Raw genomic sequence first — 18,962 nt, forward strand, 5'->3', positions numbered from 1 at the left:
CGGAGAATCGGAGCAGCGGGAGCGGTATTGCAGTCGCTTTACCGCACCGTTGTGACGAAAAGGGAGCTGAGCCGGAAGGCAAAGCTCTCTGTCTACCGGGCCATTTTCGTTCCTACCCTCACCTATGGTCATGAAGGATGGGTCATGACCGAAAGAACGAGATCGCGGATACAAGCGGCCGAGATGGGTTTCCTCCGCCGGGTGGCTGGTGTCTCCCTTAGAGATAAGGTGAGAAGTTCGGTCATCAGGGAGGGACTCGGAGTTGAGCCGCTCCTCCTTCGCGTCGAAAGAAGCCAGTTGAGGTGGTTCGGGCACCTAGTTAGGATGCCACCTGGGCGCCTCCCTAGGGAGGTGTTCCAGGCACGTCCAGCTGGGAAGAGACCAAGGGGTAGACCTAGGACCAGGTGGAGGGATTATATCTCTTCGCTGGCCTGGGAGCGCCTTGGGATCCCCCAGTCAGAGCTGGTTGATGTCGCCAGGGAAAAGAAAGTTTGGGGCTCTCTGCTGGAACTGCTACCCCCGCGACCCGACCACGGATAAGCGGGAGAAGATGGATGGATGGATGGATGGATGGATGGATGGATGGATGGATGGATGGATGTTTTGGATAGAGAGAACAGAGAGAAAACGGCAGACACCTAAACTGATGAATGATCACTGCAGATGAGGTGTGACAGGTAAAAGCACTCAGTGGAATGAAAATACATTTTAAGGATTAGTTTGTGTTTTTCATTATGCTCGATTGAGTTATCTTACTGAAAAGGATACAGAACATATCGAGAACTATATCAAAGGTTGTGACAGCTTGATGTGGCCACCTTCACCTTAAATGCAGACAGAGTATAAGGTCCACCAATATCTGACGGAGGACTGCTAAGCCAAAAGCCTCTTAAACCAAATGTTTGCTGTGGGACAGATTCATTGCACAGTAAGGGGTGCACTCAATATTCCCCAACCAAAGCTGTTGCCCTCACCAGCATACTTAAAGGTGCAAAAGTTGAAAAAGTACTAATCTATCTTCAATTATATTAAAACAACTAACTTTAACACTGATTTAACATCAGCACATAATGATGCAAGAAAATGCCAGTTGCCAAGTGAATGATCTAAAACTGTTATCAAAGCTATGAAAATGCCATTTGAGTACAGCCATTGTGCGAAGAATCTTTTTAAGCACTCGTTGTGCAAGACACTTCATCCCAAATGTCTCCTCTGGGTATTGTCCACAAAATTGAGTGCATGTAAAGCATCTTTGAGCACCTGTATAAGTGATATAAAAATACCATGTATTATTATTATTATTACCCTCAATAAATGCACGTCTTATTTAGGAAAACACACTGTCTTAATACATGCAGCGAACAAAAAAAGACATATTTGGTGACAGGAACTGTATTAAAATGTGTGTGCTTCACCTCTAAGGATGATATTGTAACTGAATTACTTCATACAAATTTAAATTGAATTACTGCAACAGGAGAAAACTATTTACATCATCCATAAAAAAGGAAACCTAATTTCATGTCAAGGGGGAAAAAGCCCAGATTTCGCAGCGTACTTTACATGATGCAATCCCCTGAGAAGGACATGCTTGAACTTGCCGTTTTAATTAGCTCTTTGAACATGTAAACATGTAATGAAAAAACACACACAGGGAAATAACACATCCTATGATGGGTTATTCCACAGCCCACTCCCGAAAGAAGAGACGCTCCTCAAACAACAATGTTTCAGCTCACAGACCCAGTCCCAGCTTTGCAAGAGAAAAAACTGAAAAATAAAATAAACCAGTCGGTCACAGCGCTTTTAATGAAGACACATTTGGTTCATGGTGCTGAAAAAGCGTGATACGAATTGCAAACTTCTGTTGTAGCATATGTCAGTGAGGAACATAAATGAATAATGGCGGCTCGTCCCTGTGCCCCCAATTAGTACAGACATGCATTGTTATATGGCTAATTGTCTTGTTCCTCTGTGTCTTTTAACACGCTCCCAGGACATGCAGGAGGAGAGGAGCGCAACTCAAGCACCAGCTGTGCTTGTAAAAGCCTCTTGATAGCTCATTCAAGGCATCATCAGGCTGCCTTTGCATCAACAATAACCACTATAGTTGTCTCCGCAGGGAGAGTTTAACTTTGTTTTCAGTCAGCTGGGAAATAGCATTACAATGATTAACTGACAGTCTCTGTCTATGGACACTGAAGTGATGAAGTTAAGAACAGGAAAAGACCACTGAAGTTTAGAAGTAACATACGGTATGTTATAAATACAAGGCAGCTAAATTAAATAATTTTTAATGATGGAAAAATGACCAACACTAAAACTAATCTGAAAACAGGGTTGGAAGAAGTACTCAGATCTTGTACTTAAGTAAAAGTCCTGCATTCAAAATGTTACTCAAGTAAAAGTACAAAAGTATTAGCATCAAAATATACTTAAAGTACCAAAAGTAAAAGTACTCAGTATGCAGATTGGTCCATTTCAGAAGTCCAAATGTTCTTCCATTTGGATGAGAATGTCACATTAAAACTTAAATGATAGATTAAAATAGTTTTGAAGTATGTTTTCAAACAAACACAATATTACCATAAGTACATTAAACACATTTTGTTGTAATTATTATTACTAATGTGCTTACTGTAAACAAAAATACTCCTTTCTAGTATCCTATGGACGGTTTTGGGGACATTTGTGGAGTAATAGTTGTTGTCACTAGAAGAAGAATGGCTGCTGTAGTCTCGCAGGTGTAAAAGAGATACACAAAGCCCAAAGAATTGGCCACCAAGGACAATGTTCAAAAGATATGTTCTTCAAAGGATGTTGTTTTTTTTCCAGAAAGTAAGATATGAACAGAAGGAATAATTACAGAAAACAAAAATGGGTTCAATGTTCATATGGGACTACTGCTTTAATCCAGACTTAAAACTGTGTGTGCCCTTCAGCTGTACAAATTCCCTCTTTAGTGCTTTGTCCTCTGAGATCACTTGAGTCAGATTTATTTTGTTGCTTTAATTTTCCAAACTGTGGGCTGAAAACTGCAACGGTGGCCAATGATCTCAAGGGGCATCGGATACTATAAATTGCAATTTCACAGGCAATTAAACATTTAATGCACAACAGGCTTTTCGGTTCATCTGCAAATTGAGGTAAGCTTAATTTTGAATAAAAACATTTGAGAAATAACATGATTGTATCCAGTTTGGTTGTATTATTTATGTGTTTATAGTTTTCAATCAAACTTGTGGCTTGGTAGCATGGAGGATGTTTTCAGTGTATTTATAACAGTTTCTGTGTCTGCTTTTCAAATCAGGACCACTTTAGGCGCTGCTGTCATGGATCTGTGTGTGACCATCAAAGGAGTCTCCTTCCTCTTGCAAACAGGAATGGGCATCTTTGGGAACTCTGTGGTCCTGCTGGCTTACGCCAACATCATTTGCACCGAGCCCAAGATCCTTCCTGTGGACCTGATCCTGTGCCACCTGGCCTTCGCCAACCTGATGCTGCTGCTGACCCGCTGCGTCCCCCAGACTATGACTGTGTTTGGGCTGAAGGACCTGCTGAATGACCCTGGCTGTAAGGTGGTGATCTACGCCTACCGTATCGCTCGGGCTTTGTCAGTCTGCATCACCTGCATGCTTAGTGTGTTTCAGGCAGTCACCATCGCCCCCGCTGGACCCCGTTTATCCAGATTGAAATCTGCACTTCCTTCCCTGGTCCTTCCTACATTTGCAGGACTGTGGTTACTCAACATGGCCATATGCATCGCAGCCCCTTTCTTCTCTATGGCCCCACGTAATGGCACGGTCCCTGCCTTTACTCTTAACCTGGGCTTCTGTCATGTGGACTTCAGAGACTACCTGTCCTATGTGATAAATGGCGTGGCTGTGTCTGTGAGGGATTTTGCCTTTGTTGCCCTGATGTTGGGCTCAAGTGGTTACATCCTGCTGCTCCTCCACCGCCACAGCCACAAGGTGAGAGGGATGCGTCGCTCTCATGGCGGAGGGGCAGAGACCAGGGCGGCTAAAACGGTGGTCACCCTGGTGGTTCTGTATGTGTTATTTTTCGGCATTGATAACGTGATCTGGATCTACATGCTGACGGTGCCGAAGGTGTCACCAGTGGTGGCTGATATGAGGGTGTTCTTCTCCTCTTGCTATGCCTCTCTCAGCCCCTACTTCATCATGTCCTCCAACAAGAAGGTCAAGGCAAAGATCGTGTGTGCAGCAGAGCAAGATCAGCCGTCAGCAGACAATCAGGAATCGAGTGAAAGATGACACTCTTTTGCTGTCTTGACAGACTGTTGACAAACAAGACAAGGTTGTTTTCTCTGACCTTATCATTTTCAACCCTGCTGCAGATGACAGTCATTTAGCTGAACAATGGACTTTTTAGAAGTAGTACAAATAGTGCCTTGTAATGGTGATACAGTGTCTTATGTCTCTTGAGTATATTTTTGAATAAAATTATAATTCTACAGGTTTCTGAACCGGCTATGTGGTTTGTGGTCATTTTATCACTGAAAACTAACAGGTCATTGTCATTAGAGCTGAAGCCATTAGTCAATCGGTATTTTAATTTTTGTATCCATGTTGTTTATTAACTGTTTTGTTTTGTTGTTTATACATTTTTTAAGCGAATGTGCAAAACACCCCATTGTTTTTACATGTGGAAATGATATGCTTTTCTTTGTCTTTTGTGGTCTTACACTGATTATATTTGGGATCGTTTGACATTCAAAAACTATTTAAACAGGGCATTAGCCAACATTAAAGACAGCTATGTCCTCTAAACGTTTTGTTAAATGTTGATGTTTTATTTTCCCTGGAATGTACAGTTTCACTTAGATTTCAAATGCCTTCTTTTAATACCAAGTTCAGATATGTTAAGAGTCCCTATATAGGGCCAGCATCGTTAATTTAAAAGAATAAGATTTCTAATTTATATAACATGACTTTATTCATGGCATAGGAACATTTTGGGAAAATACCTTGTTCTTGTGGCTATTAAAACATTTCTCAGTGCAGTATTTAAAAAAGTAATGGTCCTGAAGATGTCACTTTTGTCTTTAGGAAATTATATTCACCAAACAGTCAATTGATAAATCAATCGTTTGTATAAGCTAATAATATATAAGTACATTATTAGTATATTCTTAACATATTGGTTCACTGTTGGTGCGCACTGATTGGTTGAAATGTTAGGAACAGCTTCAGGTTATGGGTACATTCTGACCATATAGGGACATTTAAGGCAGCACATTCCTCAACTTGCTGCGACCATCCCCATCAGTCAAACTTGTATTTAAAAATGTAGATCAGACCTTGTTGATTGAACGTTCAATGCAATAGTAGCGGTTTATTGTCTGAATCTTACCCACGGAAAATGATTCAGATTGCATCATAACAGAGCGCACTCTCAGCCTGAGAGACATGACTGAGGGATGGTTAATCCCACACAAGCACAACAAACCCCGGAAAAGGGAAGCGGAACACGGCCCCTAATGCTAAACCAAAAGTAAATAAAAGTGTAGTTAGTGAAGTACACCGTTCCTGGAATAAACGTATCGGCATACGTTCATGCGTATGAAGGAAGCAGTTTAGAAATGAAACATTCTGAAGTTATGTAACGCGTCGAAGAGTGTCAGTTGGGATAAACGCGTAGCTAGGAGTTAGCTCAGTTTGACAACAAGACGCTGCTTTTGCTCCTGACAGTGAAGTATTTAGCGACCAGTTTGTGATGATTATTAAAGCTGTCTTCCAGTTTGTGGCAGACCAACCCGCTCTGTTTCATTTTAGGTGAGTTATGTAAGCCTCTTGCTAACTGTTAGCTTTTGTTAGCTTACATTAACTTGTTTACAAAGAATATGGTTGAACATCAGCAGATGTGTGCTGCATCACGAAACTTACTGTAGCTAACGAACCGCTCCACATCTACAGCTAACGCTTGCTAACTATTGTCTTCATTGTGTTGCTGTTATGCATTGCTGGAAGAATTACTCCGATTATTAACTTAAGTTAGGGTAGAAATGTCACAGCAAAAGTAAAGCATTCAAAATCTAAAGGTAGCCTTCATGAGTATTAGCATTTAATATAAGTAGCAATAGTAAAATAATCAATAATGCAGAATGGCCAATTGCATAATAATATGTATTATATGATTGTATTATAATTGGCGATGCAGTAATGTGTAAGCATTACTATTGTTGTAATTGATACATGTGAGGTACATAATTAACAGATCCAATGTTGCTTAAAACATGTTGTTTATTCGATGTATTTTTTCTTTTTTGGGTTATTATTACGGGCATCAAACTTGTATCATGTTGTTGTTGAATGTACTTGAATCTGTAGAATAGTTAGTAACTTATGTTTGTAACAAATATTATGAAGTTAAAAGAACAATATGTTCCTATTAAATGTAGTAGAGTTATAAACAAAATAAAAAGAATCAAAGAAAGCTCTCGAACCATAGGGACTGCATTGGAACATTAGCAACTAAATCCGACAAATGACATGATGGAATCGAGTGCTCATGTTAATTAATGTGCATTGTACCTTCTTACATTAATGTATACAATTTAAGGACAGCACTTAATAATATTAACCCATCTACTTAGCTTCATTCCATCACGTTTTGTCTGGTTCAATGTGTCTGTATCTCTTTTTTTGTCTAGTGAACAAATCTGGATTTCTGCCCAGTCGTCTCTCTTTCCTGCGCTCTTTGTGAAATGACCTGACTGTGACTTCACTGGTTCCAGAATCCGATCACAATGGCCAGAATAGCCTGGTATCAAGAGAAGGTAAACAACCTATGTTGTTGTGAAAGGCATATCATTAATATATCCAACAAACAGGTTTCAAAGATAAATAAATGAGGGGTTGTGTTGTAAAAATATACTGGCAAAGGCCATGTATTTATTTAAAAGGCAATATTTATATCAATAAATGCAAATGGTCCCAGAAAAATCCAGCAGACACAAGTCTAAGATGAAGACTTGTTGATGTATTGTGTGTTTAATTGACAGAGACACTGCTGATTCTACAACAACACCTGCATACCTTTCCTGTTTTGTTTAACTGTTTACAAAGCAAATGAAGTTGGAAAAAAAGGTGGGACCAGTTACAGGTTAGGTTACCATATGTTGAAACATGTAGGAGGCTGCCAGAAGCACACACTTATGCAATACTCATTTTAAGAGCTCACTTTCATATAACCTGATTTGCATCAAATGTGAACAACATCTGACGCTGTTGAAGACATGTGTTTACATGTCTTCAACAGCAGTGGAGCAATTGAAAGTGTTTCTTGCTGCTGAACCTGTAATCATATAATATAACAAATTCCATCATCTCTTACGTTGTTTATGTTAGTAGTTCATGTTGTTTTTTTAAGAAGAAGATGACCCTTTATTTATCCCCAAGTAGAGATTCAGTTTTTTACTCTGTTGGTTGAACACACACAGTAAAAACAAACCCATGCATAGTAGGGCTGAACGATATATCGTGTCATGGCGATAACCGCGATATGCGCATGCGCGATATTCACATCGCAGGGACGTGCGATTTTATTAATATTTTTTTATTTTTTTTATTTTTAGGACGTGCGATATTAAAGGTGGAGTAGGTCATTTTGGAGAAACCAGCTCGAGTGCGCTAGAATTTGAAAATACACAGCCGGAACAAATCTGCCCCTTCCTTACAGAGCCCCTCCTCCAACACACACAAATGCGCACATGACCAATGAGGGCACGAGATAAGTTTGTGCACAGATGGAAAGCTGACAGGCAGGTAAGCCATCCAGTTACTTTAGCCGGGCCGGCTGAAATGATTGGTCCTGCTTTTTACAGCACTACGGCTTCCACAGATGAAATGTTTTTATGTATTTTTTGTCAAAGCACTTCAGATATTCATTGCTATCGGATGTTAAGAGCATTCCATGGAATATAACAAAAAGTGTATCTCGAGCCGGTTTACCAAACTTACCTACCCCACCTTTCAGTAGGTAAATTAACTCCAACACGTCATGTTACAATTATTTTGCTGCTTGCTACAAAAGGAAAACTTGCGCGGCTCTCTTGTCAGGGGTACTTGAGTGAGTGACATGCAGGCTCTGCATGCACAGCAAACTACCAATCACAATCATTCTTTATCAGATCACCCGCCCCGCTAGTTTGCAGACCATCAAAACACCGGTAAAAAATGTGCGAGTCAAATATAGATATATAATATATAAAAAATATAAAATGCAATATATATCGCAGAGGAAAAAAATATATCGCAATGTCAGTTTTTTTCAATATCGTGCAGCCCTAATGCATAGTAATGCACAGTACAAATACACACATGCATTTTATAGAGAGCTGCTAGAGCGAAGAGGATGCTAGGTTGTCCGGTGCCAGAGAGCAGTTAAGTTGCCTTGCTCAAGGACAGCTCGGCAGTGACCAGGAGGTGAACTGGCACCTCTCCAGCTACCAGTCCACACTAATTATATATCATTTTTTGGACAGATCAGGAGTTCAACTGGCAACCCTTCAGTTCCTAGGCTAAGTCCGTACAGACTGAGCTACTGCCTGCTGTTCTGTAGTCATACTTGTGATGTGTATGAGGCTTCAATGTTTTATTTAAATGCCAGATAAAAGTACATTGGTTTAATAATTTGTATTTAAAATGCATTTATTTTAATAACCAGTTTATTTAACATCCTGCATTGCTTGTTCTGAAGGAAAGTATTGATAAAAGTTGTGTTGTTGCTACAGATCGGAGCCTATGATCAACAAGTCTGGGAGAAATCTCTGAAGCACACCGATCTAAATGTAAGACGACAAAAAAAATCTTGATAAATAAATACTTTGTGTATCTATCTTCGGCATTCCCACTAAATCGAAAATACCACTTTCCATGTATCAAGGGTTTGAACAGCAAACCAAGAAAGACGGGCCACATCAAACCAGATCTCATCGATGTCGACTTAGTAAGAGGTGAGGATCGATGAAGAGTAGTTCTCCATCTATTGTTAGCAGTAAATACATTTGCTCCTTACCCTGTCCACACATATCCACCCTAACCTAAGTCATTTCTGCCTATGTTCTGATCCGTTTTGTATGTTCTGTTTCTGTAACTTTAGTTAAATGTAGTTGTGTATTGCTTAACCCTAACAGCAACAGAGCAACAATTATGTTGTAAAGCTGTGAGATATTGTCAAATCTATAATGGTTTCAATGAAGCTTTGTAAGAGACTTTCTTATTCCTCCCTTTAGGGTCAACTTTCAGCAAAGCTAAACCAGACCGGCCCTGGACAGCTCTGACTCGGAAGGGTCTGGTCCGAGTGCTGCTGTTCCCGTTGTTCTTCCAGTGGTGGATCCAGGTCACCTCCAAGTCCATCTCCTCCTGCATCCTCGTGATCTACTTCATGCAAGGTTTGCTCACCGGCTCAATCTAATTGTATTCATAATGGGGCAGTGGTTTCTCAGAGAACTGGACTGCGTTGGGTTATGAATTCAAACATTAACATAATTACAAGAACCAGTGTACAAATGACATGACTACACATTTTAAACAAACTCAAAGTGGGTTGTCTTGACACTTATGCTACTCATGAACGATTTTAAGTTATAACTGAAATGTCACTTGATGTTGGAGAACAGGTTTCAGATGTCTTAGTAATATATTTTGTAAATACTTTCTGTCTGGACCCCTATTCTAGACTTTCAGATAGTTTATTATGTTTGTACCTTTTTTAAAACGGCCTCTTTTATAATACTAATTATTAACATGCTTTTCTTGAACCAATGGAGCTCAAATGAGTTAACCAACTTGACATGCATTGGGTAATATTAACTGACAAAGCTCATGTATATTACAACAGTTACTGTTGAGTGTGTGTTCCTAAATTACAACATCTCTGCAGCTGCAATAATCTTTTAGAGCTTTTTCTATTGACTTTGTTAAACCATTAAAACACAAACACGGTCATTAAAGGAAAACAACAGTACCCTGTTTTTGATATGTACTTAATTCAGGATCTCCATTAGTCACAGTTTACACAGTTATGTGCAACACTAACCATATTAACCGTCACACCTGAGCAACACAGAAAGACCTCATTAGTAAGCAGGAATTCTGTTATAATGGCCCCCCGAAGGGACCGTTTTGTTTGCTCATGCCAAATGTGTTGCTCCCCTCAGTGGCCGCGCTGCTGCTGTACGTGGATGTCCCTGGGGCGAGTGCCAGCGAGGTGTTTGGCCCCATGTTTCTGATGCTGCTGCTGGGCACGGTGCACTGCCAGATTGTGTCCACTGAGTCCAGCCGGTGGTCCTCGGGCAGTCCAGCTGCCAGCTGCACCACCAGCCCTGCTCGCAGACGGAGGTGCTGTACTCATTGTTAGGCACTGCACACTCATTTGCCTTTACAAACACACTCTCACCTCTTGGCAGGTGCATAAACTGCCACATTATTCACACCAATAGACTCAGAGACCTTAAACTTAGAGTTATTCTATTCAGTAAGGCCTCTCTTGAACTTCTTTCACTCCTGTGGGTTTAGCTCATTTTGTAATGGCTGCTGTATTTAGAATTTCTTGTCTTCAACTGACATTTTTATTCTGTCTCCTGCAAGGCCAAGGAAGAGCAGAGGGCTGAAAAAATCTGAGGAGAAGAATGACAGCGAGGACAGAGAGCAGCAGGGGCCCTGGCCGTTTGAAGAAAGCCAGCTGTTATACAGGAACGAAGAGAGGAGGGTACAGTCACTCATCAAACTACTGAATCTCAGGACTGTGATATCAAGTAAAGAAGAAAATAACTTATGAATCAAAGATAAAAAATAACACCAAATAAATGCAGGTGAGCTGTATTGACATGTAGGTTTAATAACATTTTGAATTGTGTTACCTCATGGCTAATATCAACATCAAAATAAGGTATTTTTGTTTAGTTTGCTGTCTCAAAAAGAGAGGCAGATTGAGTTAAACCTGAATAAGTAGTAATAAAGATGAAAACTATCTTTAATGAAGTCGATGACCTATATCTGAATAGATATTTTAATAAATATTAAAACGTGCAGTTGTTTTATCAACTCTCGCTATTATATCGGAGTTCATCACACTGACGGATGGTTTTGTTATTTTATGAATTTCCGTTGGTTAAGGGTTGTGTTTCAAAGCTGCTCTAGATTCTTTAATAACATGTTTTGTACACCATAGAATCTTAGTCTTATGGCATATTTCAAATTCATGCATGTGTTGTCATTCCTTTTGTTTGTGTGACTTGATATTCTTTCACAGATCACAAGAAAGTCAGGTTTTGGGGCATCCGACGAGCTCTCCAGTGAGGAAGAGGAGGGGGTTCAACCGGTGGAATTAATTCATCCAGCATCTGATCAAGAGAGACAACATGCGTCAACATGGCCGCCATCTGAAACAGGGGCCTCTGTTAGAAGGAGGAGTCTAAACTCTATGGCCACACCCACATTAAGACCTCAGGTGAAGTTTGGTGTTTTGTATATAGAACAGGTATTTAAGATTGATCACAGTATGCAGGGTTTAAATAATTATTTCAAACACTGAAACAGGAAGTGAGTGGGGATCCCATCAAAGTGAAGCCTCGAGAGGTGGATCGCCTCAGGCCAAGGTTGGGCTCTCGTCCTGCCTCCGACACCGATGACACGTTGTGGGAGGAGCTTCTCCAGGGGCCTGACTCCGCCTCCACGGAGAGCAGCGACAGTGAGGTGAACGGGAGGTACAACGCCGGCCTGACGCTCCCACCAACCACCACTCTGAGCAGTGACGATGAGAGCCTGCAGCAGGGGATCGCCGGAGTAAGATCGACAATAAACCTTGTGTTGTGTGGACTTAACGGTTGTGTTTTAAAAGTTATGGTTTACTTTCAGATCTCCACATTTTATGACTAATCCCAGTAAATCAGAATCCTATTTAGCCCTAGAACCATTGCAGAATACGACACTGCAGCATTATTTACACATTTAAAAGCAGCAGTAAACTAAATGTTGTTTATTGTGCATGTGATTTCAGAACCAGCTGTCCTGGCTGCAGTCGTGTCACCCATCCAAGGACCGTGTCAGTGCCATAATATGGGAGCAGGGCGAGTGTAAGAAAGCAGACATGTCAGTATTGGAGATCAGTGGGATCATCCTCACACGGGTACACATTATCCTCTTTATGTTTGTAATAATACAGCATGTGCAGTTTTAGACTGTGTGGTATGAAGACATCCGATATCACAATATTTGAGGTTAAATACCTGGACTAACCCCGGCCACACGAGGACGAAAACGGCTAAACGCATAGGATTAACGCAATCGCAAAAATGCTTCCGTCCACACGCAATAGTCATCCGGATAGTGTCTGTCCACACGAGACCGCTCCGTTTAGCTCCAACCGCTGGAGAAGCTGCAGTACATATGCAGGAGCCTGTACGTGGCGCTGTAACTTCCTCCACAAAAGCAGCGAAGAAGCATGGTTGTCATGGTTGCCCTTCTGTTTATTCTCCGCGGTGGGGGCCGAGGGAACCGGGCAGAGTTTTTCGCCAGTCAACGTGAATTAAAGTTTAAATCTTCCGGACAAAATTATAAAAGTGCCGGTCAAAGGTCTTCTTTGTTATTTATTGAGCTTTAAAACAAATGAATAACGAATCTATATATTATAATAATAAAATACACGGAGCCTCTCTTTTTCCTCCCTCTCTTCTGACAGCGTCAGTGTCTGTCTCATGCAGCAGCTGATCCAGTAATGAGTGACCTGGCCGACAGTAAAAATAAACATATTTATAACTAGCTTAGGTAGTTTGAGAGGTGTCTCCGTCCTGTCAGATTAGACTTCACTCGCGTTTATGTCCATATCGAGAGAAAGATAAATAATCTGAATTCAGTGTGCAGTTTACTTTGATGCGGGGGTGAGCAGCAGAGGTGGGGAGAGGCGGGGCTATTGCCTCATCATTATCAGAAATGTATCGTATATGGCGTACACACGGAGCCGTTGGACCCCCCAGAGCTTTGCGTATGCCGTTCTATCCACCTTGGGACCCGTTATCGTTTCCGCAGTCGTTTAGTGCCGTATTCGGTCGTCCTCGTGTGGCGAACGGTCTATATGACACTAAACAGTAACGCAAACGACCATTTTCGTCCTCGTGTGGCCGGGGCACAAGATTGCGGCAATATCATAGGGTTGACTATTGCTTTCACCCAAAAAAAAAAATTAAATATGATTATTAGGTATGTGGATATAATGGCTATGTGGGTAACGGCAAATAATATAACAGACAGCTAGAACAATCTGTCACTTACGTAATGCATCCTTTAAAACCAGTAGAAAGTCACTTAGTGCAATATTTAGAGATCTAGTCTCATATCACAAAACCAATATATTATTGATAGCCCTCCTAGTGCTGCATAATACAAGTGTTTGAAGCCAAGAACCAAGACTGTGTGCCTACAAAGGGAGAGTTCACTGTTCTTTACCTTGCTGTGTCAGACAGCCATTTTCACAGGGGAACAGAAGCTGTTGTCGATGCCCTTTTTGCAAACCACCAGACTCCTCTGACAAAATCAATCATTTTAACTTAGACAGAGGATCGTTCTGGTCTACAACTGCCTAGATTGGTTATGTTGTTTTGGTTATTGTGTGACTTAGGTGATTCGTAACCCTTTAAAACACAACATTTACACAATAACCTCTTCTCGGTCTCCTAGTTTGTCTACCACACACAGTCATATCTGTGACAAGAAATATTGCAATTCAAAGTGTAGTCATCTTGAGTTATGCAATAAAGGTGCAGATAGGATTGCCAAAGGAGCCCAATACTGAAGCTTCCATGTGGTGTTTTAACTCCCGGGATGAATTGGCTGACGCGCTTACTGCGTTTATAGATACCGTTTGTGTTGTTGTTTTCTATGATTAGTCAGTAGGCTTATTAATGATGCGGAATAGTACATTCCATTTATTGACCAGGGTTTGTGCATCGTGAAAGTGAAGTCCATACAATTATCCTTGTTAACAAACATGCTTTGTGGTATTCCGACTGCCCTTAACCATTTGCCCTTCCGGGGTCAGACAAGGTGACAAAAAAACAACGTAAATACCGTTCGCCATAGGGAATAGGACAGCGACACCCTATGGCACACACAGTGAATAACACCTCATTGTGACAACTTGAACCCAAACATGACACTCCATCAAAATGGCTCTTACAATTACAATGTAAATGTTACATGATTACCGATATGAAAAAAATTGAAAATCTCAAAGTTTAACTGTCAGACATGTACTGTTAAATCACTTCTGGGTAATAAACATGCAGGCGATGTTAATTTAAATCAATATGTTCTGACTGAGTACCTGTCCAGATGCACTGATTTTATTAGCAGAATTTCTTTGCAGCATAACAAGATGTCTCCTGTGTCTCCCTCCTGTTTCTTCCCAGGTGAAGTTGGTGGAGCAGGGTGTGGGCTACCTTATGCTTGGTGGGCTGATGACCACCACCCTGGCTCTGCTTCCCTTTGCCTTCCACCTGGCTCAGCGTCTGGACGTGTCCAAACTCAGCTCCCTTTCACAGAAGGAGCTGGTAGACATGGCGCTGGGGCAGCATGGTCTCCATGCCTACGTCTTTTTCCTCATCACAACGCTGCAAAGAGTCTGCCTCATAGGACTGTTCTTCTTCATGATGTGTGTGGCTGAGAGAACGTACAAACAGGTGAGCGCTGAAGTATTTTTTATATATTTTCTCACACTTTATTCTCAGCTATGTCTTGCCACAAGGTTATGTGTAGTTAAATATGATTGCTTATAGAATCAATTTTAACCCAAAAGTGGCATTCCTCCATCACAGTCAAAACGAAATAGCTTTTCATAACTGAATGTAACTCCTGAGGTTATCAATAGGTCATATAAACGTCTGTGTCTTTTTATAACTCCTAGAAAAAAATCTCCTATAATCTCAGTTCTTTTTTCATAATTACCACATTTATAACGTTCTTCAATATGAGAATTAATTATTGAATTGGTCGTCCTGACATCCATGGTAACAATGCAAACGGGAACTACTAACGGCTAAATCGGCATGTTTTTCAAAGGTCCAAATTAGCAAATGCCAAAAAATGTTGACTAAAGATAACAGAGCTCAAGGGGAAGCATGCAGCTAACTCACTAACCACACATATTATACTTCCTATTGGCATCATCCAAAGCATGAGAGGAACTGTTCCAAACCGTATTAATCAAAATAGAAGAGTTGAATATAGTGACAAAATCCATATTTTTGAACTATAAATTAGCTTCTTTTCAGATTTGTAATTCTCAGAATATCTAATAAACTTGGCTCTTATCCCCTGACATTTTATTCAAGCCCTACATGTGCAAATATTGCCCTTTCGTAATAAACTTGAAGTGAAAGTCCATGTACTTACATTAATCCAACTCATCCACACTTATCAATTCATTCAGTTCATTTATTTAACAAATGTCTCCCTCTAGTGGTGTTAAGAACCATTTAAACAGTCACCTCTCTTGACTCTTTGCAGAACTGCTTAACTCTATCTGTGCTTTGCATCTCTGACACTGTATTTCCCTTGTTCTCGTTACAGAGACTCTTGTTTGCCAAGTACTTCAGCCACCTGACTTCAGCTCGCAAGGCCAAGAAATCCGAGATCCCTCACTTCAGGCTGAAAAAAGTCCAGAACATTAAGATGTGGTTGTCACTCCGCTCTTTTCTCAGGGTGTGTATTCTCCTGCTTTAAAACTCCCCCTGTTTGTGTATATTTTATTCACCTCAAGAGTGTTTCACTGGACTAGTCTTTGTTTGTAGTGGTGTGTTCACTGACTTGCTTATTCTTACTGGATGCTACCCGTACGTCATTTTGCTGCTACTTATTGAATACATATTGCATTTGCCTTTTTATCTGCACTGTTCCCCACTGGGATATTAATAAAATAGTTCTGATTTTATTGCAGAGACGAGGGCCGCAGCGCTCCGTTGACGTCATCGTCTCCACTATCTTCCTTTTGGCACTTTCTATTTCCTTCATCATTTGCGCCCAGGTCAGGTCATCTTATTTATCAGCTGGAACAGGTCTGATCTGTGAAGCGATCCCAAATGTAATAATGTTACCAGACAGCCACAAAAGATGCAACCATCTAATCATATTGCCAGACAAGAAGATGAGACATATTTATCACTCGGCTTGTCAAAAGTACTCTTGGTAGTTATCCTGGCTCATAAATGGTGGAAACAAGCTCTCCATTGATATCAGGAAAGCTAAATGTTGTACTTCAATGGTTTTAGCTCATTTGAAGCTAATGCTCCAGCACCTTCAATGGTTTGGCTTATTGAAACAAATGAACCTGCACGTTTCTTGCTGTTCTGAGTTTGTATCTTTTTGGTATAAATAATAATAATACTTATTGTAAGTCCCTTTAGATAAAAGTGTCAGCTAAAAACAATGTAATGTCATGATATAGTTGAATCCCAATTCTTACAACAACTAATTGCTGAGGGCTACAAGCATAACCACTGTTGTTGTTTTGTTGCCCTTCTTTAGCTTCTGCGCAACCACCAGACATTCCTAGAGACCCTGACTAACTGGGAGCTGATGGTGTGGGCCTCCTCCCTCATCCTCTTTCTGTTACGGTTGGCAACGCTCGGCTCAGAGACAAACTGCAAATACAGCAACTCCTCAGTGCTGCTCACCGAGCAGGTAAGAATATGTGTCTGCAAAGAGGGAAACACATGGAGTTGCAGGTTATTTCTCTGTGGGTTCAGCCCTGTACAGCAATACTATCAGATGATTTACAGTCAGTATATCATTCAGTTAAAAAATGACCATGACTTTATTGTATTATTTATATTATGTGAAACTGTTCTTGGTTGCAGATCAATTTGTATCTCAAGATGGAGAAAAAACCCAATAAGAAAGAAGAACTCAACATTGTGAACAATGTTTTGAAACTAGCTACAAAACTGATGAAGGTAAGCAATTTTAGCTTGTTTTCTGAATAAGAAATACTCTAATTTGAATGTACCATCATAGGGGCTTTGTTTGATTTTTAAGTGTAAAATACTGCATATATTAGCATTCTAATCCTTTCAAAATAAGATTAAGGCAGCACTTTTAGGTTAGATTATTTTAAATAATGAAACATTCAGAGTTGGTTTAAAATGTGTTTTTTAGAAAATAAACAATGGCTGACGTTAACCAAAATGTAAAATAAAAAATATATAATTCCTCATCCTGTTGACTATGTTAATACAACTGTTACTTCCACTGACTAAATTGATGTTTGTTAGTTAAAATTGTTCAATAATTGGTGTTCAGTAATCTCACTTTATGTTTAACTACTTAACTGTCCCTTAGTATTACAGTCTAATAACCTCCATAATTCATTCTAGCTTTGACTCATTTTGTAAAGTTATATAACATTGTATTCCCTCTCTCCTCCTAAGGAGCTGGATATACCTTTCAGACTGCTGGGTCTGACTGTGAACCCTCTGATCTACAATATCACCAGAGTGGTCATCCTGTCCGCTGTGTCTGCTGTGGTCAGCGACCTGCTCGGCTTCAACATCAGAGTGAGGGTCTTTCTGCTAGTTAAATTACATCTCATGTGTAATTTAGCAATCCCTCTATTGTGAATATACTTAATTGAATAGGCACATTTCCCTTTAGTATTAAGTTATGTGTACAACTCTCATGTTTGTGTGTGAACCCCAGAGGCTGTTAGCCTAGCTTAGCATAAAGACTGGGAGCATTGGAAAATAGCTTGTCTAGCTGCATTCAAAGTTGAAAAATACATCAATTAACTTCTCTAATGCTCACTTATTAACTATTACTAGTAGTATTTTATGGTTAAAACAAAAGATACATGGTAATCCGTGGTACATTTTTGAACTATGCTGAAACAACCTGAGCTAATGGGCTCCTGGTTGTAGTTCTGTGTGTGTGTGTGTGTGTGTGTGTGTGTGTGTGTGTGTGTGTGTGTGTGTGTGTGTGTGTGTGTGTGTGTGTGTGTGTGTGTGTGTGTGTGTGTGTGTGTGTGTGTGTGTGTGTGTGTGTGTGTGTGTGTGTGTGTGTGTGTGTGTGTGTGTGTGTGTGTGTGTGTGTGTGTGTGTGTGTGTGTGTGTGTGTGTGTGTGGTGGTTTTACGCTTTCTCTAACAAAAGTTGTATCTCCTCTGCTTCATTTCCAGCTGTGGAAAATCAAGCCTTAATGTGAAAAGAGAAAACCACTAACAGTCGGACACTGGATACCAGAAGCTCTGTCCGCAGCTACAGCGTCTCATCAAAAAAAAAAGTGCAAATCTACTGACTGTTATTCATTGTCTGTGCCTTCCAGCAGAAACGTCTGTCTCTTGAGTTTCATCAGTCATTCCCAAGCCTGAGATGCTCTGACTATTGCTCACACACAATTGCTGGCGGCTCAGTTGGTGTCCATCTACCACGCCACTAAACCAGTGCCTAATGTTTTACCCCTTTTCAGTGTGTCGTTAAATTTATATAGGGGTGATTTTGAGGTCTGAGATCATTTCAGGCATCCGTGGCATCCAGAGGTGTACAACAAAATGTAAATACAGACCTGGAGTGAATAGTTTATATAGTCTTACTGATGTTTTCCCATCAATATATTAGTTAAACTAACTGTAAATCAAGCTATGTGCTATCTGAAGCCGCTAAATCAAAAGGGGCTGCCAGTTTAATTAAATGAATGTTCATAGGAATTAGATTTTTGTACTGTTTAAAGAGGAAACTTTGTGATTGTAAGAGGGCTTTATTTATTTGGGGGTCTATTTTATCACTTAAACTTGTAATGGTACCTGTAAATAATGACCACTCTGTGTTTTGTGTCGATGACAATTGTCAAAGGAAATAACTATGCCAAGTTTTGCTTAAAGAAAATACTTGTTAGAGGTGAATAAATGTTTTTATCTACCTATCAATCGTGTAATATTTCTCTTTTAACATTT

At 40.3% G+C, this 18,962-nt stretch overlaps 2 protein-coding genes across 2 annotated transcripts; both read left to right on the forward strand.

The window, feature by feature from the left end:
* The first annotated feature begins 3,332 nt into the window (after nt 1-3,332).
* Nucleotides 3,333-4,274, forward strand: LOC117447430 (olfactory receptor class A-like protein 1). Its single transcript, XM_034084170.1, has one exon. It carries the CDS (start codon nt 3,333-3,335, stop codon nt 4,272-4,274), a length of 942 nt encoding a protein of 313 aa, XP_033940061.1.
* A 1,179-nt stretch (nt 4,275-5,453) lies between these two features.
* phtf1 (putative homeodomain transcription factor 1) lies at nt 5,454-18,935 on the forward strand. The gene is made up of 17 exons (XM_034083048.2): nt 5,454-5,795; nt 6,674-6,799; nt 8,756-8,812; nt 8,908-8,977; nt 9,257-9,415; nt 10,184-10,364; nt 10,614-10,734; nt 11,278-11,475; nt 11,565-11,810; nt 12,025-12,153; nt 14,432-14,701; nt 15,591-15,722; nt 15,958-16,044; nt 16,545-16,700; nt 16,877-16,972; nt 17,447-17,572; nt 18,189-18,935. Exons 2-17 carry the CDS (start codon nt 6,770-6,772, stop codon nt 18,207-18,209), a joined length of 2,079 nt encoding a protein of 692 aa, XP_033938939.1. The 5' UTR covers nt 5,454-5,795; nt 6,674-6,769; the 3' UTR covers nt 18,210-18,935.
* Nucleotides 18,936-18,962: the final 27 nt, after the last annotated feature.

The sequence above is a fragment of the Pseudochaenichthys georgianus genome, chromosome 5, assembly GCF_902827115.2.
Source record: "Pseudochaenichthys georgianus chromosome 5, fPseGeo1.2, whole genome shotgun sequence".
Lineage (NCBI taxonomy): Eukaryota > Metazoa > Chordata > Actinopteri > Perciformes > Channichthyidae > Pseudochaenichthys > Pseudochaenichthys georgianus.

Bases quoted from the DNA above. Each gene is read 5' to 3' on its own strand.
- LOC117447430 (XM_034084170.1), top strand. From the start codon at position 3,333: ATGGATCTGTGTGTGACCATCAAAGGAGTCTCCTTCCTCTTGCAAACA.
- phtf1 (XM_034083048.2), top strand. From the start codon at position 6,770: ATGGCCAGAATAGCCTGGTATCAAGAGAAG. The intron at 6,800-8,755 runs GTAAACAACCTA...TTGTTGCTACAG, and splicing joins TAGCCTGGTATCAAGAGAAG to ATCGGAGCCTATGATCAACA. The intron at 16,701-16,876 runs GTAAGAATATGT...TCTTGGTTGCAG, and splicing joins CAGTGCTGCTCACCGAGCAG to ATCAATTTGTATCTCAAGAT.